The sequence below is a fragment of the Ambystoma mexicanum genome, chromosome 14, assembly GCF_040938575.1.
Source record: "Ambystoma mexicanum isolate Mex_15411 chromosome 14, UKY_AmexF1_1, whole genome shotgun sequence".
NCBI classification, from domain to species: Eukaryota; Metazoa; Chordata; class Amphibia; order Caudata; family Ambystomatidae; genus Ambystoma; species Ambystoma mexicanum.
In genome coordinates this window covers 144,851,080-144,875,433 of record NC_090940.1, presented here as the reverse complement: position 1 = coordinate 144,875,433, position 24,354 = coordinate 144,851,080, and the positions used below count along the sequence as shown (strand labels likewise).

General features: G+C 44.5%; 1 protein-coding gene across 3 annotated transcripts in view; it reads right to left on the bottom strand.

Annotated features, from left to right (window-relative positions):
- MIS18BP1 (MIS18 binding protein 1) overlaps positions 1 to 24,354 on the bottom strand; it is a 1,508,798-nt gene that overhangs the window by 803,066 nt on the left and 681,378 nt on the right. For all 3 annotated transcript variants that reach the window (XM_069638746.1, XM_069638748.1, XM_069638747.1), the window contains exon 7: positions 19,040 to 19,130. In XM_069638746.1, the coding sequence (XP_069494847.1) occupies positions 19,040 to 19,130 (91 nt within the window). The remainder of the gene's footprint in view (positions 1 to 19,039; positions 19,131 to 24,354) is intronic.

The window sequence follows — 24,354 nt, the reverse complement described above, 5'->3', positions numbered from 1 at the left end:
GCTCACTATCATCTGGAGGCAGTGGAGGAGACAGTAGGATTGGGAAGAAACTCTAGCCACAAGCATTAAACAGAGTTCTGGCTTATTCATGCACCGTTGGGAAGCCACCACCACATTTTCATAGTATTTTCTCTGTCGATGGATAAGGCTGGTGGCTTCTGAACCCATCTACTCGGACATGTCTTGGATTCTCTCACAAACAAAGGCAGTGTTTGAGACTGCAGTTTATCAAGCTTGAAGTTTATTAAGTCTAGGTTAGAAGGAGGAAAGACATTTCCCTTATCTGCAACTGGATTTCTATCAAAATAGTAATAAACAATGAAGTACAAATTTACAGACAGCAGGTGCAGCGGGGGAAAGAAAAGACATGTCACGTTTTCTGAAACGACTGCCAGTTTTAGTGGTAGTGATCAGGAAAGAGGCTCCCGAAAAACCTGCCTCCATATCAGGGCAATCTATGGAACTTCAACAGTTTCTTCAGGGAATAGGCAGATGAGGGAGAACCAGAAGAGGGTATAGGCCAGAGAGTGCACGAGACAATGGTACAAACAAGGAGCACAGCAGACACAATGGTGACTCCTATTTTTAATACATCTTCCCATGCACTCATAGCATGGGAGATTAGTGTTCTTGACAGAGGTTTGAGTTTTGTCCCTAGTAAGAGAATATATGCTTAAAATGGAAGACATTTTTCAGACTCATTAGATTGAAACACTTTAAGGACAATACTTTTGAAGCCAGTGAAAACACAAAAGGCTCGAGACTTCCATCGACTTTATCTCCCCCAGAATGTACGATTGGCCCAGAAATTATGGCTTTTGAAAATAGTGTACTCAGACAAGTTATAGAGAAAGGGAAACAGAAAAACCCATGCAGACACAAAAACTGTCTTTTGAAAGAAATGTAGCAAAATAAAATGAGTAAAAATGGAAATAAGAAGTGAAATTCATTTTCCTTTTACCTACAGGGAGTCTGAATGGCCCCAAAGAAAGACAAGACACTAATATAAAAGTCTCCTTTCTAGAAGCTCAATGTTTGTTCTTAGAGGTCAGTACACGGTCTAGGGTGATAGTTGCTTTACATGGCTTATCAGCCAAATCCTTAATAGTAGCACTATTGTGCACTATATAAACAAAAAACTTTTTGTCGGATAAAAATTTTGTGTATGTCTTTTGTAGTGAAGAAACAACTGTACGATAGTTTGGGGTAGGACTAACTGCCAGCATAGAAGCAATCCACTCGTCCTGAAGAAGGCCTTGTGAACACCATGAAACGACAGCACCAGGGATAGTGCAGTACGGATCGTATAGGGAATAGGCCGAAACATATGTCGACTGTATATGGAACTGCAGTTCATGTTCCGTTTATCCGTTACTGTGGAAAACCTAATACTGTTTTGTCCAGAGAATATTTGTTGCGACTTACTCCAGTGTCAACAGAGATACTATTAATAATTTGTGCTGATATCATTTGTTGACCAATTGAAATGTTTTCATGATTAATTCTTTCTGTGACATATTGATGGGTTCAATGATTGTAAGTCACCCAATGATCCCTATTTCTTTTGTTGTTACATAAATGTTTTTCTAATGATTTTTAGCATAAATGTGTTTCAAAAATGTTTTCTTGTGAATTAATAAATGAAATATTACATAGTGATTTAGTATCAGTGTTCTGGATTTGGCTGTCCGCCCTAATCACTAGAAGCGGCTCCCTGGGGTGCCCTGTCCTCTATTACAAAGGTGATACTTAGAGAGGGGTAGTCACCCTTGGTCTTTTGTTACATATCAGTTTTCACTCCTGTAACACATGCGTGACTCCCCGTTAACAAAAAATAGGGAGTACTCTCTTTTCTTTACCTTAACCTTTTGAAGAAAGGGCAGCCATTCGAGCCCTTCAAAATGACAATCAAACGGTTATAAAGCCAGCAGATAAGGGCGGGGGAATTGTTCTGTGGGATGTTCACGCATTTGAAATTGAGGCACTAGCTCGCCTCAACAACACGTCTATGAAAAACTGAAAGATCCTACACCTCGCTTAAGAGGAAAAATTGCCCTCTTGTGTAGGGAAGCTGAAGTTGAAGGCTGGATCTATAACAATGAGGAGGAGTTTTTATATAGACCAAATCCGAGGATCCCGATCTTCCATAGCTTGCCAACGGTGTGCAACAAAGCCCCCAGGAAGACCAATTGTTTCAGCATTGGGGTCACTTCTGGAACCACTATCGACATATGTTTATTATTTCATTAAACCATTTGTCCTTAAGACAAAAGCATACATAAGGGACACTACATACATTATTAAAGTTGTGGATAGAATGGCTATTGAAGAAGGGGATCTCCTACTTTCCTTTGACATGGAAACCCTATTCATCAATACCTCGCACCAAGCCAGCAACCAGATTGGAGAGACAGCTCTAGACAACTCTATGGAAACCAGACAATATGGTGTACCTACCTACCTCATTTATAGTGGAGTGTGCCAGAATAGGATTAGCAAAAAATGTATTTTCTTTTAAGAAATGCCAGTACAAACAAAAGGCATGAGTATGGGCGCAACTTCCGCCCCGGATTGAGCAAATCTGTTTGTAGCCTGTTTTGATTTTCTCCGTTTTAAAATGACAATGATCCATTTAGATCTAAATTGGTCGTATGGCTCCATTGATTATATCCTCACAATTTGTAGGTGAACTGCCAATGGTCTTTTGGAATTGCATGAATGGCTAGACAATAGGGATCCCAACTAAAGATTCACGATTCACTATGTTACTGAGGCCATACCCATTTTAGACATCTGTATGAAGAAAGCTCAAGGGAATCTTATGATAGCACTCTGCAGGAAGCCAGACAGAGGGAAACCGTGCTTTGCACTTTGGGAGCCATCACCCTAGAACAATGAAAGAAAATCTGCACTACGGACAATATATAAGAGGAATTGTTAGAATAAGACCGAAACCGAAGCACAAAAACTACAAAACAATCAGGCCTCAAGGGGAAACGCTAAGAAAATAGTCAGGCAATGCAAGCAGAGAGCTGCAAATACGAATAGTGAGGAGTGTTTACAACAAGAAAATGTATAAAGGAGGACAGGCTAGTATGTGTCACCACCGCCTATAGCCTACGAAGTAGCCTTATAAGTAAAGAAATTTGAAAGAACAGGCATTTTTTAGCCACACCTGGTTTTGAATTCAAGAAACCTTTCTGAATTCAAGAGGAATAACAATGTTCAAAAGCCTGGTGAAGAATTCTGAAATAAAACATCAACCTGTGGATGCTATTTTCTGGTTTGTAACATGGCATATAAAATCTACACCAGATGGAAATATGGATTTAACACTTCAAAAAATGAAAAAGAAACTGATCAAAAAATGTGATACACAAGAAAGGTCTAAAAGAGCATAGAATAGGGCCCTTTGTTGGTTTAGATCAGATTAATCCAGACATCAAAATGATAACTTCACAAGGGGGGACAAACATTTTTAAAATGTGCCCCTTTTTCTCCTTTTTTTTAATTTAACATAATATGAGTATTCTGCCCGAACTTACATTTATGTAGATTTGATAATTAAAAACCTTTAGAACACTGCAGTCTAAGGGGCGGTTTCAGTAAATTGTGTGTATACACCAAGATTGTGAACTGTAGAAGGTTCACTTCCAAGATGGCCACCGTTTTTGATGAACACCGTATGCAGAACTTCCAGTAGTGTGCACCTAGGTCTATGGGAGTTTGAAAAGAGGGAAGGCATGGTAATGAAGCAAAATGAGACGCGCTTTTTCATACTTGAGCTGAAGAACCTGCGAGTGATCTTGGCAGCGGAGATGCCACGAAAGCTTGATTTCGGCCAGACAGCATGAGCACTAGCAAAGAAACAGTACTTAATGACTGCGTTGTGCAGGGGGGCGTGAAATGAGAGGCAAAAGAACATGAATGATGTACAGTTAAATGAAACTAAGTATTCAACCCAGTACCTTTATGGGCATTCAGTGGTGTAACACAAAATGTGGGCCCCTCGCCCCCCCCTGCGGGCCATGCTGAGGGTCGCCCTCCCTTCCAGCTCGGCAACAAAGCACGGGCCGCACCATACTCGGGGCATGCCTTGGCAACCATGCATGTACAATGTGCATGATCATGCTGCTGGAAGGAAATGCTGCACACTGCACTAGGCGAAAGATGGAATTATGTGTTTTAATCAACATTAAATCTTTACCTAGTGTAAAAACAAGGTCGCTACGCCTGGCTCTTGAGTCCTGATACCCAAAGGTACCAGCCAAGGTACCAGACAAATGTGTGTGTGTGTGGCCAGTAATATTATGCACAGTTAGGATACCATAAGAAAACATTTTCATGCTGGCACTGCCAATATCCCCAGGTATGAAGATTCTCTGTTTTGCTTTGCCCTTAATGCCAGTAAAACTCTTGTATCCACAAGAAGAAAGCATGTTGCTGCTGCTGCACATATTACTTGCCCAACCCCTGCACCACCAGGTAAGAATACTCATGTTTTATAACACACACAGATCAAGACCCATAAGTAGTAGACAGAACAGAAATCTCACAACTTCATTTTTAATTAATAAATAATTGTAGTGCAAAAATATAACTTATCATCAAAATCCATTTATATATCACTGTAACTTTGTGTTCAACTTCATCACGAGTACATCCACATCACACTAGTCATGCATTCTCTTATTCACTCAATCTCACTCCACCTCAGTTGTAGCCATACATACATACATACATACATACATACATACATATCCCCTTTTGTTTAACAGGGCTTAACACTGACAATTTGTATTTCATATCGCATTACACCTCATTGCTTTCTACCTATGTGTCAATTGCTTAACAACTAAAGAAGTCGACAAGTGTTTCAGCCAGACTATATGAGCCCTTTATTGTGGCCCTTTTGTGCTCCAGCATTCTTCAGGACAATAGTGGACTCTGTACTGTGTTCCACTGCTTAAACTCTTCTGTACTCGTGGCCATTTATAAAACAAACCCAAATAGCTACTATTCTGTTCTGTTCTGTCTTCACTTCTCTATTTCGTCTCAAATAAATCACTTCACAAGTGATGTTTCATATCTATGAGGACCTCAGTCCCCATAGACGCGTCGACAATGTATTAACATTGCCTAATGACACCAGTTTTATTAGGGTGGAGGATGGTGGGACATATGGACAAAAGGGGAGCAAGGATTAAGAGTATGTTAGTCACTACGGTAACTTTTAATTACTCTTACGTCCCAAGCCCTTTCCTCCAACTGCATGGGCGATTACAACTGAATGCAGCCCTAGGGTGGAGAGGAGACCACCCTTAAGCAAATAGGTTTCTTAGAACCGCCTGTCCGAAAGCCGCGTCTGATCTAGAGCTAGCGTCCAAACAGTGATGCTTGCAGAAAGCTGAAGGGGTGGCGCCCAGATGGCCACCCTACTTATGACCTGCCATGGAACCTGCGTTGGAATGCGATGACCATGGCCTTGGCTCTGGCCGCATGGGCGTGCATGTTAGCTGGAAGTGGCTTGTGCTGCCCCTCATAGGCCTCCTTGATGGCCAAGACCATCCACCGAGCTATAGAAGCATTGGATGCCTGATAACCGGGCTTTGACCCACCGAAGGTAACAAACAGTGCATCCGACTTGCAGAAGCCCATGGTGCTGTCTAAGTAGAATTTCAGAGCGGTTAGGACTTCCACACAGTGCAGAACCCTCAGAGACTCGTCCTTAGGCTCAGCAAAGAACGTAGGTAGAACTATTTTGTCATTTAGTTAGAAAGGATAGTGTACCTTTGGTAGTAACGCTGGGTGTGTCTGCAGGACTACCTTATCCTTGTGAAAAGTAGTATATGGCTCGGAGGCCACCAGAGCCTGGATCTCACTGACACTGCAAGCCAAATTGAGGCCCACTAGCAGTGCTGTCTTAATGGTGGCCAGCCTGATGTCCGCGGATGCCATTGGCTCGAACGGCTTGTGCGCCAAGGTGCCCAACACTACATTGATGTCCCACACAGGGTATGGTTTTTTGATGGGCGGGTAAAGTCTGGCGGGGCCTTTCAAATGCCTCTTAACTATCAGGTTGGAAGAGGACTTCCTCCTCCAAGTTTCTGTAGGCCCCTATGGCTGCCAAATACGTGTGGCATGTGTCCACCTGCACGCCCGAGTGTGAATGGTGAGCCGAGAAGGAAAGCACATTGTCCAACTTGCACTTAAGGGGGTCGATCTCCTTAGAGTCTGCTCAGAGGAAGTACCTAGTCCACTTACTCTTGTACTGGCTCCCGGTAGCCTTGCTCCTCCCACCCTGAATGATCTTTAGGTTAGTCTGTGAGAGCTTGAGGTGCCTTAGCGTGACCTGCTCAGGAATCACGCTACGAGGGCTAATTTTTGTGGCGCGGGGTGGATGACCCTGCCTCCTGTTACAGCAGAAGATGTGCTGTGCCCGTCGGAAGGTGAATGGGTGGTCTGTCCGAGAGGCTGAGCAGCTCCGAGAACCAAGGTCTAACCGACCACCATGGAGCTATCAGAATGATACTGAGGTGACAAGATTCCTTTATTTTGCAGATCACCCTGTGGAGAAGTGGTGTGGGAGGAGGGCATATGCTGTCATGGTGTTCCACTGAATCTGAAATGAGTCGCCCAGGGAGCCAGGGCCTTGTCCCTGCCAGGACGCAAACTGCTGGCACTTCTTGTTGTCCCAGGAGTCACGAGATTCACCCAAGGATGCCCCCATCTGCTGAAGATCTCCCTCGGCACCTGATCGTTCAATTGTCACTTGTAATTGTCCGCTCCCAGCCCACTGAGCCTGTCTATCTCCAAGCTGGACTCCCCCGGAAGGTGGACAGCCGTGAGGTAGATTATGTTCTCCAGGGCCCATTACTCCATGCTGAGGGCTAGTCTGCACAGCGGAGGGGATCTGGTACCCCCTTGCTTGTTGACATAGTACATGGTGGTGGACTTGTCTGTCTGGATGAGGACAACCTTGCCCCCAATGACCGGAAGGAAAGCTTTGAGTGCTAGCCAAACGGCCTTCAGTTCCAGCCAGTTGATATGAGACTCCTGCCGGGTCCAGACTCCATGGACGATGTGGCTGTCCAGGGTGGCCCCCCAGTCTTCGAGAGAGGAGTACGTAGTGACGGTGACCTGCAGGGCTGGATGCTGGAAGGGGTCGCCCGTCCGCGGGTTGCAGTCCCCGGACCAGCATGTGAGGTCTGAGTTGAGAGAATGAGGAATGTTGACCAGCTCTGTTTGGGAGCCGAGGGGCGTAGAATGAGGACCAAGGTGAACACCCCTGCCTCTGATTGCTCGGGTCTTCTTCCTCGACCGTGTCCACCTAAGCGTCCGGCTGGTCTGGTGCAGGAGGATGAGTGCTGGGTGCCAGAGGGCTGGGGTCATCAGAGACCGGAGCCGGAGGCTGTAGTGGAGGCTGGTACAAACTGCCAGAACTGTGGGGGGCATGGGAGCCGGAATCAAATGAGCCAGCGTGGGCAGCACTGGCTGCACAGGGGCCTGCAGCACTGGAGCCATAGGAGGAATGACTATGGGCACAGGCGGCGGGGCCGGAGGGAGCATGTCCTTGATAGCATCCTTGAGGATGGCCCCCATCTGAGGCGATTTCACGAGGGTGAGGAACTTTTCAAAGAACCTGTCCTCACAGGCCGGTAGGGTGGCAGGTGATATTGACAAGATCGCGGGCAGCTGCTGGAGCCGGTGCGTATATCGTCTAGGTTGCAGAGGGAACCTGTCCTGCGCTGCTGATAAACTGTAGGCTACGTACCTGGCTGACCGCAGTCCCACCTTGTAATTCGTTCATCCTCCTGTGCTGTTCTTTGTGGAGGTATCGAAAGAGCGGCCATCTTGTTTGGCGCTTCGGCCATCTTGTCGAGCTGCATGCCACGTGCCGAAGTCGTGGTGCTTGGCTCACTTGGCCCAGCCTCCTCCAGTACCCTTGATGGTGGAGCATGAGGCCTGCCCTGCACCTCAGGCCGAGACCTGGTAGGCGTGTCGCCCTCAGCAAAGTTGCCTTTAGTACTGCGTGTAGGCGCCCCCTCGGCCATAATGCTGGTACAAGGGCGTAGCTCCTCGGGTGTACACCCGGTAAAAGGACCTTCCGGTCCCTCAGCACCATCTTTGGGAGAGTCTAGAGCCCTCGGCTTGGTGGCCAGTAGCTGAATTAGCCTCGGTATTCATGCTGGTATGAGAACCTGAAAGATTCGTCCCGCTCGGACGCTTCCTTGGAAAGGAGTCTCCCCCTGCGGGGTGCGCTGGAAAAGAGTGGCCCTACCTTGGGCCTTGATCGATGTTTGACTAAGTCCTTCAGGTCCTCTGGAGGCGACCTCTCAAAGAGCTCACTCCACCTAGCCAGTCTATTCTTCAGGGCATGCAAGGAGAGTGTGTCACATGCAGTGCAACATTCCCATCCATGGTAGGGGCCAAGGCAGCAGAGGCAAAGGGCATGGGGATCTGATGTAGGGAAGAGCCCCTCGCAGGCAGGACACCTGCTGAAGCCGACATGTGCCAGGGAGGAGCGTGGCACGAAAGGCCCAAGTACCTGATTGATAAAAGAAGACAAAAAGACAGAAGAAAGTATCTGGGAAAGAGCATGTGGTATTACATGGCCGAAGCCAAACCCAAGAGCGCTGGTGAAATCGGCCCGTTCCAGTCGATGCGGAACAGGGGACTGAGGTGTGGTGCCGGAGGGCAGAAGTTAGGGTAGCGCATGCTCCCAGGGCCGCACCCTCACACACCTCTAAATGTAAATGGGAAGATGTTTTTTTTTGGTGAAAAAGGTTCACACAGAAAAAGAACTGCGTTGGATTATCCTGCAGGTCATAAAAAGGAATCCACGAGGTGGTAACATGGCCTCACTGTTGCATAAATTGGAGCAAAGATGGATTTATCGTTTAAAACACAGTGAACAAAGGACTTAATATTTCAGTCGAATGGGACAACTTGATATTCACGAAAGATGTGGGGGAGTACATCCAGAAAGGGGCCCACCAGTGAAAAGCAACAGTTGCAGTATCTAGGCAGAGTGAGACCGTATATCAAATATCTATACGTATGTCTGTTGGTCTGGGTAATTCCAGCAGTTTGCCCTGTATATGATGTCACAGGAGGGACCAGTAAAACACAATCTGCACCACCAGCAGGAGAGGGTCTCAACTAGTTTATGATAATTCGCTCCATGCGTGAAGAATTATAAAATGTTGCTTTAAAAAAAAGAAATATTTGAAAATAAAACTTTTTTCAGTGGAAATACACACTGTGAGCGCTAGGATATTCCTTACGCTAGACAATTTCTTTAGTTCCCTACGACACAGAAAAGATAACCTGACTGGCTAGTATGTGCAAATACCCTTTCTATGTCTATTGACTGATCATAGGTAGTCTGTTGTTCATGTCGGGGACCTGTGATCAGTTAGGCATATTGAGTGCCCATGACCCGGACACTGGGTGTCAGAGCACACAAATAGAGGTAAGCAAGGACCATAGCAGAGCTCAATATTAGACACAGAAAGTGTTAGGTTAGCAAATCTATGTAAAGCGATTACAATTTTCTAGATAAAATCCTGACACAGACAGCAACCTTTAACCACAATTGAGAAGACGGGGAAGCAGCCCATACATGAAGCAAAATTAAGCTAAGCTTCAGTGCTGCATAAGTAATCGGAGTCACAATAGGACATTAACTGCTGTATTTGTGTATAGATAGATGCAGGAACTTGATAATTTTCTTTTCTGTTCCCTGTATCTTTGTACCATTAGGTGGGCTCATTTTCAAATGAGGAAGTCACCTGAGCAGGACAAATTACAGTAGGTGAGGTCCAGAGCTCAATCTGTTGAGGTATGTACCTCATTTTCATAGGTATGAGACATCAATTGTGAAGTGATTTATTCAAGACAAAATGGTGAAGTAAAGACCAAACTTGTTTTTAATAATAGCTATTTGGGTTTGCTCTATAGATAGCCACGAGTACACGAGTTTAAGCAGTGGAACACAGTACAGCATCCACTATTATCCTGAAGAAGGCCAGAGCACCAAAGGGCCACAATAAAGGGCTCATATATTCTGGCTGAAACACGGGTCAACGACTTTTTTGGGTGTTAAGCAATAGACACATTGGTAGAAAGCAATGAGGTGTAATGTGATATGAAAAACACATTTTCATTGTGAAGCCCTGTTTAAAAAGAAAAGTGTAGATGTATGTATAATGTTTACAACTGATGTTGGAGTGAGACTGAGTGAATAAGAGGATGCAGGACTAGTGTGATGTGGATGTACTCGTGATAAAGTTGAACACAAAGTTACAGTGATCTATAAATGGATTTTTAAGATGGGAATTTATATTATTGCAATAAAATTATTTATTCATTAAAAATGAAGTCGTGAGATTAGAAGTTAATCTGATCTTTACAGTTCTGTCTACTACCTATGGTCTACCAGGCACCCTTATCTAGAAGAGAGAATACTCATGTTGACTTTGACTTCAATGCAGTAAATCATGCAATGCTACAGTAAGGAACCATTTCCTTGTTTGGCTGCACATGTGTCTCTACCCAATATGTAAGAAGACTCCTCATGTTCAGTTTACCTTTAACACCAATAAAATATGCAATGCCAAAGTAAGAAAACACATACTTGTTGACTGCACACGTGCCACCACCCTCCCCATGTAAGAACACACATTATGTTGACCTTGCCCCTTATGTGAGTAATAAATGCCATGCCAAAGAAAGAAAATGTCCAGTCTGCCTTCCCTATTGGTCTATAAACCCCTGCACCTCCTCCATGTAATAACATGAAACAAGTTGCTTTTGCTCAATAATACCAGTAACATATGTAAGAAAACATTAATGATATAAGGCTGTGGCCCCTTGCATGCACACATTCATAGACATTCACCCACCAGCCACTCACCCACTGGCGGATGAGTTAACTGGAGGAGTCTAAACATTCCCAGAAACATGCCAGAGCATGCAAGCATAGTAAGGGAGTCCGAACCAACCATAATTGGTTCGGGGTAAGGAAGGGCGCCTCCGTCCCCGAAAAATAGATTTCAATACCAGGTTGAAATGGTGTGTTATATAGCACACTCTTTGAAAAACTGGTTAAAAAGCCAGACAATTAGCAATTCTTTTAACCCAAAAATCCAACAGATGCAGAATTTCCATAATGCCTTTGTCCACAGTGTATGCCAGTATTAAAACATGTGCAGGTTGGCTGTGCCCATAAATGTCCACTTTGGCAGCACCGATGTATATGCCAATATTCACATAAGAAAAGAACATACTCAGTTTGCACATAATGGCAGAAATGATACTATATGAAAATATGTCCAGGCTGGCTCGCCGATATATGCCAGTATCCCCACAGAAGACAATCCTGTGACTTCTCCAATCAAAATGCCATGCCACAATAAGAAAACATGTCCAAACATGCTGCTTAAAAATGCCAGTCTACTCACGTAATAAGACATCATGTAATAGCATATCATGATTGCTTAACCATGGATGGCTCTCCAGTCAAAAGGTCATGCCACCGTAAGCAATGGCTAGACTGCCTGCACCCAAATGCCAGTCTAGCAAACTAATAACACTTATCATGCTTGCTTTATCACACATGCCCAGAACAAAATGTCATGCCACAGTAAGGAATCGCTAGACTGCCTGCACACAAATGCCAGTGTAGCCAGGTATTAATATATCATGCTTGAAGCTTGCTTTATCATGGATGGATGCGACAAAAATGGACAACCCCACCCGCAACCCACCAACACCACCCGACCCGCCACAAAATCCCGCCCCTCAGCCCATACCGGCCCAGCTCAACGCCCGTCTCAGCAAAAACTCACACACACTCCTGCAGGGAATGTATTCGGCCAAAACAAGATGGAGTTGTGCTTTGGTAAATATGTTCTTGCCAGAGCGCCAGTGTAAACCCAAGGCTCAAACCCCCCAAAGTTGAGGAAGCTCTCTGCCCCTTACTGCTGCGAATATCCAGAATGCTGTGCATTTAGAGTCTCAATATGTGCAGCAATATCACCTTCCAAAACATCTGAAAGCAGTTCTTTGCACGCCAGGACAACCCAAACACAGACAATGAAACAGTACAAAGCTGTATATATGTCTCATGTTTTCTACACACTTTACTGCCATGATGACTATTCTTTTAGAAGAAATGAGCATCTGCAGGTTATTAAGGTGCTCAGGTTGCAACCACATTTCTTTCATTACCGGCAGAGCCTTTCATATGCATGATGGAGCATTTCCAACTCAAAGACCCCGCAAAACACCAGTTACCTTGTCAAATCTGTGATAGTTAAAGTGAGCAACACAAAGCGCCTATTTAAAGATTTGTTTTGACAAGCAAAACAAAATTGCTTTAAGTCACTAAACAAATGTCTTCAACATCAGAAATAACAACGTGCTGGAAGTTTGTGACACAGAATCTGCATATCTATCTTTGTTTATTACACAACTTATTTTATTACATGTCTTACATCACTGAACATAGAGTGTGATTAACTAGATTTTTCAGGTTGGCATTATCTTCCATTCTGGGATTTATAAGTTTACCATTCAGGATGTGAAAATTGAAGGCACAATGATATTCTTTTGGCTTAACATGTTGCTATAAAGATTTACATGTTGTCATGTGGCTTTATTATGCAATTTGTGTTTTTTAAAGTAAACCATGAAACATTATTACTGTAGACTTTGAAATCCAATTATTTGAGACCCCATGCCACACCCTCCTTTTTGGATGCAACCCGAGTACTAGTTCCTTTTTTTCCACTTCCACTACTAGTTCAGCTACATGCATGCCCAGAGCCAGCATATACTCACTTAATCACATACATTGCATAGTTCACCCTTACATGCACACATACATGCATACAAACACCCAGCATACACATGAAAACATCCTTGCTTGCATGCACGCACACTTACAGAAAAGCTTTTTTTTTTCTTACCTGCTGCCGGCGCGAGGGCTCTTCTTTCAGGCAGGCATACGCCTAAGCTCCCTGAGCATCGCCATGCTGACAGGAACATGGAAGCAGGGAGAGGCCCCTGCTTTCTTTTTTTTGACAAGCGCAGGAGGAGGCACCTCCATTACAATGACCCATTCCGGTTGCGCAGCGGAATGGTCCTTCATCCCGTGGTGCAACCGGAGTGTTTCTTTCTGAAAGAAAACATTTCTTTCAGAAGTCGAGCTACGACTTCTGAATTAAACGATTTCTTTCAGAAGATTCAGGAGGCTGGACCCACCCCCAGGACATGCCATGGCCCATGCAAAGGTCGCAGCCCCCGCTACGCCATTGTGGACATTGTGAACTTGGCCAAGACATTTATTGGTACAAATGTGTTTTGAGAAAAACAATTTAAGGTTAATCCAGTAGATTAAAAGCAAGCAGAGAGAAGGGCCTTCCCCTCCCTATCGTGCATCTAGGAGGGAGCCACATGGGAGAGGATATTCACCATGAGTTAGGACTCTCAATCACCATGTGAAAGATGGTCCAGCAAGACTAAACGCTTGATAGGTGAAGTAAGTGTATTTCACTTCATTTCATGTAAGCTTGGTATAATAACACAAGCAGGGAGATCTAAAGGGTGACACAGACGTGTGTTGCACTTCTCTTTTTTTCCAGACACTGATTTGATTAGGGTAAAAATGAATTGACAAAGAGAAATAGATAAGTTTGAACGGCATTAATTGCATTTTTGGACGCTTTTTTTTTTTTTTAGGAAGTTTGTTTTACCTGCAGGCACCTTTGGAACAGAAATCTCTTCTGGGATGGGAGCACAGTGGCAGATACATTGTGGGGTTTGAAACCTTTGCCCTGATGAAGGCCTATGGAAGAACTATGGAGGTGCTCCTGATTGAGAGTACCCCCTGTTAAAGAAGGCCGAAACACACCTGTGTCGAGAGTTTGTTGAGCGTTATGTATTGCGCATGAAATTATGGGTGGTCAAGACAGGATTTTCGTCAGCACATAATGAAAGAGTACTATAGATGTTTGCATCCTTCAGGCTACCTAACAGCTTACTTGAGTATGGAATAAGGGTGGCTGTGTTATCTTTTGGTAATAAGCGATAGAGTCAATCTAGACAAGTGCAATACTACAAATAGCGTTTTAAATTGTGAATTGAAATGTGCCACTAACCCCAGCACTTTAAACTTAGTTGTAAAGTTAGCAAAAGACAATATTATGGTCCAAGTTATTTTTAATGTGAGCAAATTGTTGTTTCTGAAAAAACAAAAAACATTGTTGTTTTTGAGAAATGTGTTTGTTAAAATAAACAATTTTTGATATTTTTATATTAAAAAGGCCTAAGTGTATAACCTCCATGTGTATGTGAAAAAGTAGAGAGTAGTGAAATTTTTAGGGATAGGAAAAGGCAAATAAGAGTACCTTCCATGAGGTATTTTGGTTTACGAAGTCGGCATGATGCAGCAGAGGACTGAGGAGGAGAGCAGGTGGATCATAGAAATGGAAACCCACATTGGTAAACTAGAAGATGGGGACATCCGACAACATTAGTGCAGCAGCTCCACTCTGACATGAAGTCTGTCAAAGGTAGGATGAAGACTTTGAGGCGAGTTCCCGCAGGAATAAGGTGACTATCATTGGCCTCCCTAAAAAACCCAATACAAGCAACATGGAATCCTTTATAGAATCTTTCAACTAAATCCTCCACTATCATCGCAATTTCTGATTGTGAGGCCCCATAGACCCTTGGCAGCCACCCTCCAAATGGAGCAGAGTCCTTGCCCTGTAACTGTTTGCCTACTGAATTACCGAGACAGACCAGCATCAGATCTAGGAGAATTGTGATAACATGAAGCAAGGATTTACTTTTACCTGAATTTTACAGCAATCACTCAAAGGCTGGGCCATTCTTTTTCAGTGGGAAAAGTGATAAACAGATTTAGAGATAAAGGCATCAATATGCTAAGCTGTTCATGTTGAAAACAAAAAAAATAAAGAACAAAAAAATAAAAAAAATTAATTGGCGGCGACAACCCAGGAGGCTCATTCCTTCCTGGATTATTTGATACCCTTTGCTGAGTGATGCAGCTGCGTGCTCCTCTCCTTGACTATCATCTCGGTTGTAACCACTTACTTGAATACTAAGCTACCAAATCACTCTGTGACATATCCTTTGGAATAACCACAAACCGGACTATGGATGTAACAAAGTCCACACTTCCATTTGAATGTCTAAAGAGTACCCCAGTGATTGCCTGTCTGGCCGGGTTCATACACCACGTTGGCCTTCCTTAAGCCCCAGGGCAGTGGCCCACAGTAAGTTCTAAATTTGGTGGGTTTGTGCACTGCTAGTTGTGGTTAGGCAGTGAGGATGGGGGTAGGAAAGGGGTTATTTGAGATTACAGTCTTTTTTTCTCAAATGCGATAAATCTCAGCAGCATTCATTTATTGTCAGCAAGACAACCTTATACAATTGATTTTCCTCCAAATGGAAGATACATTCGTAGCTGTGACAAGTAGCAGGTCGCTATGGGTGAAAACTGCACTATAATAAGTTGTAATGTTTGGAGATTCAATGTGATCAAGGTTTGGAAAAAACACGACTACTCGGGGTAGACTGGCCTATAGGGAACTCTGGAGATTTCTCTGTAGGCCTCTGCACCCTTGGCCTATTTTGTGCGGTAATTATTTCATTTCCAAATGTTCTCATAGGAAAAGGTTTGGGCTTGCTCAAAATGTGTGATATAGGCGACAATTATTTCCAGGGTCTCTTAATTCCCAGTCCACCCTTGCGCCTACTGTGCGGCCCATGGTGCAAAGATGCCCAATATATTTTTGCCTTTTGAATAAATAAGCGTTCCCTCAGCACGCATGCGTGCAGCCAAACGAAGCGACCCTTTCACGGACACCGCTCCATTGAAGAGGTAAGCGACTCGCTGTCTCCGTACAGCGTCTTGTACTCCATCTGTATTTCTTTTACAGATCACATCACGCACCATAGAGCATACCCCACGTAACTAAGACAGCTCCTCCTCACGTATGCATCACTGCGCTGCACAGAGCCGTTTAAATACGTCCTGAACACGATTTTACTAGTGTCACTTATGAACCACTGGCACAGCAACCAACCTCATAGGCACTTATTAGCCATGCGAAATATAGAGCGCGGCCAACACCACTCAGTATACTATACTCCTCACGCTACACGTGGCATATCTATTAGATTAATTCCACACCGCATTTTGCATCATAGTAACGTTCCTGCCAACCACATCAGTAGATTTTTGGTGGCTAGCACCATTAACCACCCCCAGTGTCTCATTTATTGATCACTTCTCACAATTACTCGATCTTCCAATTTATCGCGATCTATTCCCGATCCAAATTTACCCATTGGATATTTTTCTAAATCTAGATTTCGGCATCTGACTTTGCAGACCGAACGCCAGCCGCCTCAGCTATCAGCAGCTGGCTCAAACTAAGACTTTTGCCATGGCGTTCACACAGTAACCTCGGTAGGTCCACCTTCTCGCAGCGTTTTTCCAATAGTTGGCCTCACCTGATCACCATAAAACTAATCTACTTTTTCAACCTCTAGGTGCACGCCACCTCATGTAACAGCGTCTTGACCACAACCAATGTCCTGAAGACAGTTCGGCCCCCCATAGCAGCGCTGCTCAAACCAAAAACAGCCACTGCCTTATTTCAACAAAGCACCGACCAGAAACACCACCAACCAGTATGTCGACAATGTGAGTGTATTGCTACTTGAATTAATTTAGCAATACATTAAATAATTGTCACTTGTTTTTACTAACCCACCAATATGCATACCACAATGTACTCCACTATGCATATCCTACGTGCTACCTAAGGCACATGTCTATTTATCTAAATATGTTTCTCGTGTTAGTCTGAATAAAAACTTGTCTTTATGATATTTCATCTCCCGGTGATCTCCTTTGAGCTAGCAACCATCTAGCTCCGCTGCCACCACATAGGTGACCCCCCCTTTACGTCCATGACTAGGGTAGCCTTTGACTCTCACTCTCCTCTGACATTCCTCTCTAACCCTCTAGAGTCAGGCCCCCTCACAAAAGAGGGTTTTGCCTCCATTTCTCACATCGACATAAAGTCCAGACAGCAACCATTGGTTTCACAGACAGTTCCGAAGAACGTACTTGCAACCACTTGTGTGCCTCAAATCATACCTGCTCCACCTGTGTTTGGCAAAGAGCTTTGCTTTAAAATGTATGCAACGCATAGGAATCTATAAAATCCAGACTACTTAAAAGAAACGTTGCTTACCTATAACCAATAGTATTGCAGCTTGATAATTACCATTGTACTGAAACCATTACAAACCAGTACATCAACATGCAAAAAGTGGTGAAATAAATAATCTGAAAATGATGTCGGAGGTTTAATGCACTGACCGATCAGGTCTACATAATTATTTGATAGACGCAAAGTTGAAGTAGCGCCCAATAAAGTGAAGCTGCGCTGCACCAGAGGCGTGTGGGAACACAGATGGGAGCTAGATATACAAATGTTTGCTAAAACATGAACCAAATACCATCGATGCCCACAATTTATGTTTATGGGAATTTCAGAAATCTGTGTTAGCTCTTACAGGGTGAATGTGTGCTGGTCAAAGGGGGGAGATGAAGAGTGTTTGAAACCACGCTCATGTGAATAGTGAGACAGTGTTGTGTTTTTAAAGCTAGGAAAGCTTCCTGTCTTATAGATGATAGAAGAGACATCCCCTGCTCTTCTGGGATGAGGGACATGTCTCCTAGTCCACCTCTAACTTTCTTTCATTTTCCAGGTGGACCAGAATGGGGCTCTGCCAGGCTGACTAAGGAAGCTGTGTTGTCTCTTCTTCCTATCTGTAAGCTGTTTGAGTCTCTGCTTCTGCATAGAGGTTTTAGTGAGTTGGTGCTCCCAGTGAATCCAGTGTCCACCAGGGTCAGACACTGTGTTGGTTCCTTTGGTGTTGGAGCACTGTTTTTTCTCCCAGGGTTTGCGGACAAACGCTCCCACTGCACATTCTTTCCCCATTTGGATCTGTCTCAATGTCGATTTGTTCTCCGTTTACTTAGTGGCCACATCGACTGCCACTTTAAATCACGTAGATTGATTGACTCCAACATTTGGAAGATGTAGGGGCTAAGCGCTTTGTTGGCAACAAGTTACTGGGATAACCATAAGTCTGCCTGGAGGAGAATAGGCATATTGATGTTCTTCTCCAAGTATGTTTTGGATGACAATCAGGCTTCTCCAGACTGGTGTAAGGGTGCAGAAGTAAGGCTCAGACACAATGGTGGCATATTGTTGGGTATAGATTTTTATTAATCAAGAAAGGGTTGGGAAAACGCCTCTCTATCCTTAAAGCTGAAGGGGGTTCCCTACCTCAAAGAAAACTAGTGTAGTTGTCAGAAGTCCAAAACTAAAAAGTATGTCAATGTCATGTCTCAAAATCTACCTCTGTCCCTAACACTAATAACCTAAAGCAACTATGCAAGAATGATCTCTTCTTAAAGTAAAAGTGTTTGATGTGGTTTTAACCAACAGAAAAGTCCCCAGTCCATAGCAATTAAACCACACTAATTTAAATAATGTTTTATAGCCAAGTAACTAACTCTTGGAGCAATGAGCGCAAGAGCACAACAAGGGCTCTGAATTTCAGTCTTGCTGTAAGCACCCACGACTTCGGGCCCTAAAGGTCATTGGCAAAGACTGAGATGCTATATATAGTGCCCAGAGAGTTTTCCCTAGAAAGGCAGACAGCGTACAACCCTGGTTGAGGGGCTAAGTAGCTTCTCAGACACTCACTACTAATCTCACTCACATGGAAACACAAAAACATTTCAGTTTTAATCAATCTGTTCCCCCACACAAACCAAACCTGTGAATCTATAGAAGAAGCCATGTACAAAGAAAGACTATTTAGCAGCCAGATTCCTAACTTACAAGATAGACAAGCCATGAAACCAAATACAGTTTTCAGTATTTGAAGATATCAATGAAATGCACAAATTAAATACCTGCTTTTCTCCTTCAAGTAGTTATTGACATGATCTTCCCAATCTTCTGGAAATCCAGATGCAAACATCTTAACAAATTTACAAGGGAAACCTAAATAATGCAAAGGGGAACGGAATTAAACATTTCAAAGAAAATTATGTGTCATGTTTCTTTTAGGGTATTGCATAGCTTTGCATAGTGCTGCTGAAGCTGCTCGCCCTATGGTCTAAATGGAGACAATCTGCTTCAGATTTACTTGTGCTTAGTAAACAGATACCCCAAAATGGTGCCTCTATACTGTAAACGTAGACAAGACCCATTACCATAGTCCTTATTTGGTGCGCATGATAAAGCCAGAGAACACTTGAACGAGGTAATCTGCCAAGCAAAGTCCTCAACGTTTGCCTCGTATTATACAGGGCCCTGAATGTATAGCTAAATTGCAACTTTGAACATGTCCAGGAGTGGTATAGATTACCTAAAAAACAAAAGTGTGACTTTTAAAAAATCCTCTCTGGGTTTAGACAGCAAATGTTTACTAGCTTTCACATAGCACAGTTAAATACAGAGCACTAGCCCTATATCAATACAAGCCTGGCTTCATCTGTATGTTTCTGCTGTGACAAAGTGACATGGTCATTGTCACATGGAATGTGTAGTGAAATTACAAGCTTGGACCCAACAATACTAAGAAGTACTCTTAACAACATATTCGAAGAAGAGGTTTCTAAGACCCTTTTGGAGGCACACTCAAATAAGGACCACATGTTCCATAATTCCCCTCTCTTACTGAGAGAAACCCTTGAACAGATCTAGATCTTGAACTCTATTATACAGATACTTGTAGTACAGTTCGCTACAAAAACATTGTCTGCGGTGATAGGCTGCTCAAAAGCAACTATTACCAACTCTTGGGGCATCACTACTTTACCTGTGTTGACCAGTCTCCAGAGAAGATCGGTGGGCGATTGCATACATTCCCTTTTTTGCCACAACACTCTCTTCCTGGGCTGCCTGCCCCTGCAGTTCAATAATTTCTTTTTGTTTTGTAATACTTTATTTTTGCATTTATCAACAACAACCCAAACAGGAGTCTGATTCCCCCCCAGTCCCAGGCCACCTCAAGGTGTACACAATTACAAGCAGCGCATAGGCGTCACAGTTTCAAGAAACAGAAGTATGTAACAACGCTATCAGTTCTTTTTCCTTTTATCAGTCTGCAATGGTAATGAGGTATTGAATGGAATGGCCCAAACTTTGGGGGGTGGGAGGGGACGGCCACGCATGTAAGGGGAGGGACCTGATGAACGCAGCTTCAGTGTCATGACAGTAGGTGATGTCTTGGAGCCACAATTGAACATTGGGGGGGGATGTCCCTTCCCCCAGGCCATGGCCACTCTCCTACGTGGCAGGACCAACAGCAGTCCCACTAGTCACCTTACTGCGGGATGTAGGGGCCTTTGGGCATCCCAGCAGTGCTACAAATGGGTTTATTTCCAGTGATTCCCCAGCAATCAATGAAATTCTTGACAGCACTTCTGACCAGAACGAGAGAACCCTCAGATATTCCCACGCCAGATGGAGGAAGCCAGCCGGGGCGTGGCTGCATCCAACACATGCGTCCGGAGTGGTGGGGAAGTGTTTGTGTAACCTGGCTGGTGTGTGGTACACTTGGTGCACGAAGTTAAAGTGAATGAGTTCATACCTGGACTTAAGGGAGACCTTCTGGGACTGCTTCAGTATATAAGCCCAGTCGGGTTCTTCAATCGGGTCATCTAGGGTTATTTCGCACCTTCTCTTCGGGGTCTCTATCTCCCCCAGCCCCGTCTAGGATCAAGTCGCTATAGATCTGTGATTTCAATCGGCCCTCCCCTTGTAACTGGATCACGCCGTTCACCAGTGGTTGTGCTGGGAATGAGGGAAAGAAGGTTTTGAAAGTAACGGAACCAATAATGCAGAAAAACATTGAGTGCCGAGTCACCTCCCCTCTCTTTTGCTCGTTCAACTGTGAGGAACACCCCATCCACAAACAAGTCACCCAAGGTCTCTATTTGTAACTTACCCACCCACTGCAGATATACCTGCTCACTCGTTATGGCCAGCCCGGGGATGTGTTTCGCTGTTAGGAGAGGTGAGTACAAGCTGCAGCAGCCGCCCTTCTTGGCCATCCCCTTTCATATCGCGTTTGTGATTAGAACTACATTCAGCGTGCCGGGTGAGAGAGCTCTCCAATGATCACTGCCTGCAGTAAACTGGGGGCTATCAGTGCCCTTTCAACCTGAACATGCGGTCGTACAAAGTGTGTGGCGTACCAGTGACCCAGGAATTGTGCCTGTGCTGCCCAGAAGTAACGTTCGAAATCTGGTAAGGCTAGGCCCCCTCTGGTCATTGGTTGTACAAGCGTTGCATAGGCTACTCTTGCTGGTTTCCCCGCCCACAGTAGATCTAGGATCAATCCTCGTAGGTAGTGAAAGAAGCTACCCGACAACAGTAAGGGGGCATTAACGAAGAGGTACAATAGTTTGGGGAGTATAATCATTTTGACAATGGATATGCATCCCAGGAGCGTGAGTGGAAGGTGTCGCCACCTCACTATCTTTTTTTTTTTGCGGAGTACTTCTATGGTCCTCCTGTAGTTATCGTGAAACAGTTCTTCGCAATTTCGGAAGAGCATCACTCCTAGGTATCTAACACTGGAGGACTCCCACCCAAGGTTAAATTCATCTTGATATACCCTGGTTTCCGCCGTGAGGAGTGTTAGGGAGAATTCTCTGGTTAGGCTGAATTTCCCTACCTAGTGAGTCCCCCAGCAGCTTTGCTGGATTTCTGGGGTTTAATTTTTTTCTCCTGCCAAGAGTGAGACTCTTTTACCCTCACTCTTGGACATGTTGAAGTGTGTTTTCTTGGTTAAACCTTGTGTTGAATGGGCTATGGGGTCTTTTACTCCATAGGGCCTCATGTATTTTTGTGATGTGGGTCACACAGCACCCTCTGTGCCGTGACCCAGGGGTGTCCTAGGGACTCCCCAACATAGACTCCATACCCTGGGACTGACTACCGTCTCCCAGGGCATGTAAAGTCACCAAAGACTTTGCTAGTCTTGAATCCTGAACAGAACCAGTACAAACCATCATATTGTGGACGTACTGGCTGGGGCAATTCGATTGCCCCAGGGTCTGTTAGTCGAGGGGGCACGTCTCCGTCCCCCCTGATCGAGTTTTGGCTGGTGGCAGTGGAAACTACTTTTTATATTCGACCGCGAATATTTCCCTATGGGATTTCCCATTGTTTTAGGCTAACACATTTAATTATTTATTTACGGTAGCCTTAAACATACCGCCGGTTTATATATTTATTTTTATAACTCCGGTTGGGACTTTTTGCCAAAACTTGATTCTAAAATGGCGTTGGTGTTCGCCTCTGTAACTCTGACCCAAAGTGGAGCCCTTTGTTCCACTTTTGGCGGGCTTCTCCACAGAAGCCCTCCAAAGTGGTGCCACTCTGTCTGGGGTACTTAGGAGGGGTGGAGGGGGATTTAGGCACCCTGGACTGAGTTACCTTGGTAACTCAAGTCGCACTCCGTCCTGATTGGCCCAAGTGGTGAGCCGCCCGGCTCACCACTTAGCATGTTTGAGTGACAGCTAGGCTGGGTGAATGGGGGTTTGCTGCATAAAAGCAGGGCTTTGGGGACTGGGACTTCAGAAGTCGCCACAGGACCAAGAATCCGACGAGGGAAGAGCTGAGCCGACCTGCTTCGACGACACCACCCGGTGGAGCCCTGCTGAACCGTCTCACCACTTTTTCCCGACGACCGAGGAGAACTCTTAACGGAGTGGCTCCTTCCCTTGACTGGTGGGGACAACCAGTTTTCGCCTTCTTTCCGTTCTTTGAGGTATCTCGTGGCCGCCTTGCCTGTGCCAAGCACCCCGGCATCCGGAATACCACACTTTACCCCCATACCGCGAAAGTCGGTACCAACCCTTTAACCGGAGGACTCCGCGGCTGGTTTCTTCCCGGGCAGTGCTACGACCTTTCTCTTCTGCTCTTCAGCGAGATATTCTTCTCCCCTGACCGACGTCGAGCCTTGCTGTCGCTGCCTGGAACAACTGCCACCGCTGGAGGATCCTTTCCGCTTAAGGTACTGTGTTCCGCCTGGCTTCCCTTGCTACCGACTGTACGGGGTAGATTTAGTCCCCGGCTTTCGAACCTGGGAGTGCCTGGGACACTTTGGCTAAACTTTCTGAGCCACTCTAAACTCTTTTTGACTCTTTGCAAGACTTTGAATCTCTAACTAACAGTGTGATCTTGGGCACATTTTCGCTCCGGCTACTCTAAGAGTGGGCCCTGCCTAGTGACTTTTTGCTCACCTGTGACTTTATTCTTCTTTAAGCCTATTGCAAGTGTTCTGGACCTTAGAGTGGTGTGTCTAACCTATTTCTGCTTTTTCTCTCCCTTTCTTGGAAACTACTAGAGTGTCATCTAACGTTAAGCACTCACCTCTGTTTTAATTAAGTGGTGTTAACCTAGAGTTGTCTAGATAGGAGAAAGGATTGAATTTACTTTCAGTATAACTGTGTTGAAGTGCTTTTACTATATTTTTGCTAGAGTGTTTTTAACTTATGTGTATTTTAAATAAATAACTATATACTTTTGAAACCAAGCTCTGGTCAGTGTTTGCTTGTGCTATTGTGTTTTGGTACATATTGTGTATACTTTACATACTGCCTAACTCTTCTTGAGAGAGGTCTGACTGCTCAGCCACAGCTACCAGGTAAATCTGGGTGGTACAGACTGCTACCAAAGGGGTTTACTGCTCTACCTGTAGTCTTAAATCTTTTGCAGTGTTCCCCAAGGGAACTGCACAGGTTTCTGCCTAACACTGGTGTACAGCGGTGGGATTTGTATTGAGTATACATTTTATTGTGCTTTAGATACCTTAGTGCAACTAACCACAAAGCTTAGCACTGAAAAAGTAAAACCTCTAACATGTCAGTTATAGAAAGCTATAGTCAAGAGTCCCTTGCAGCCAAAACTGCTGATTGTTTAAGAGTGCTCTGTAAACATAAGGATCTCCTGACTAAGGGCAAGAAAATGGAGCTGATTGAAAGATTGTTAGCTAACCAAAGTCTGGGTGATGGTTCAGAGGAACCTACCACTCCAGCGACTGTAGATGACAGTGTTGAAGTTAACATGGAGCAAAATGTTGATGTTTCTGAGGAAGAGTCAGAAGAGGAGGGTGAGGCTGTTGTAACTGTCCCCCCTAGGCCTCTGCCTGCTCTACCTGCTGTACCTACTGGACCTTTACCAGGTCCCACATTTAGTCCTCAGTACTTTG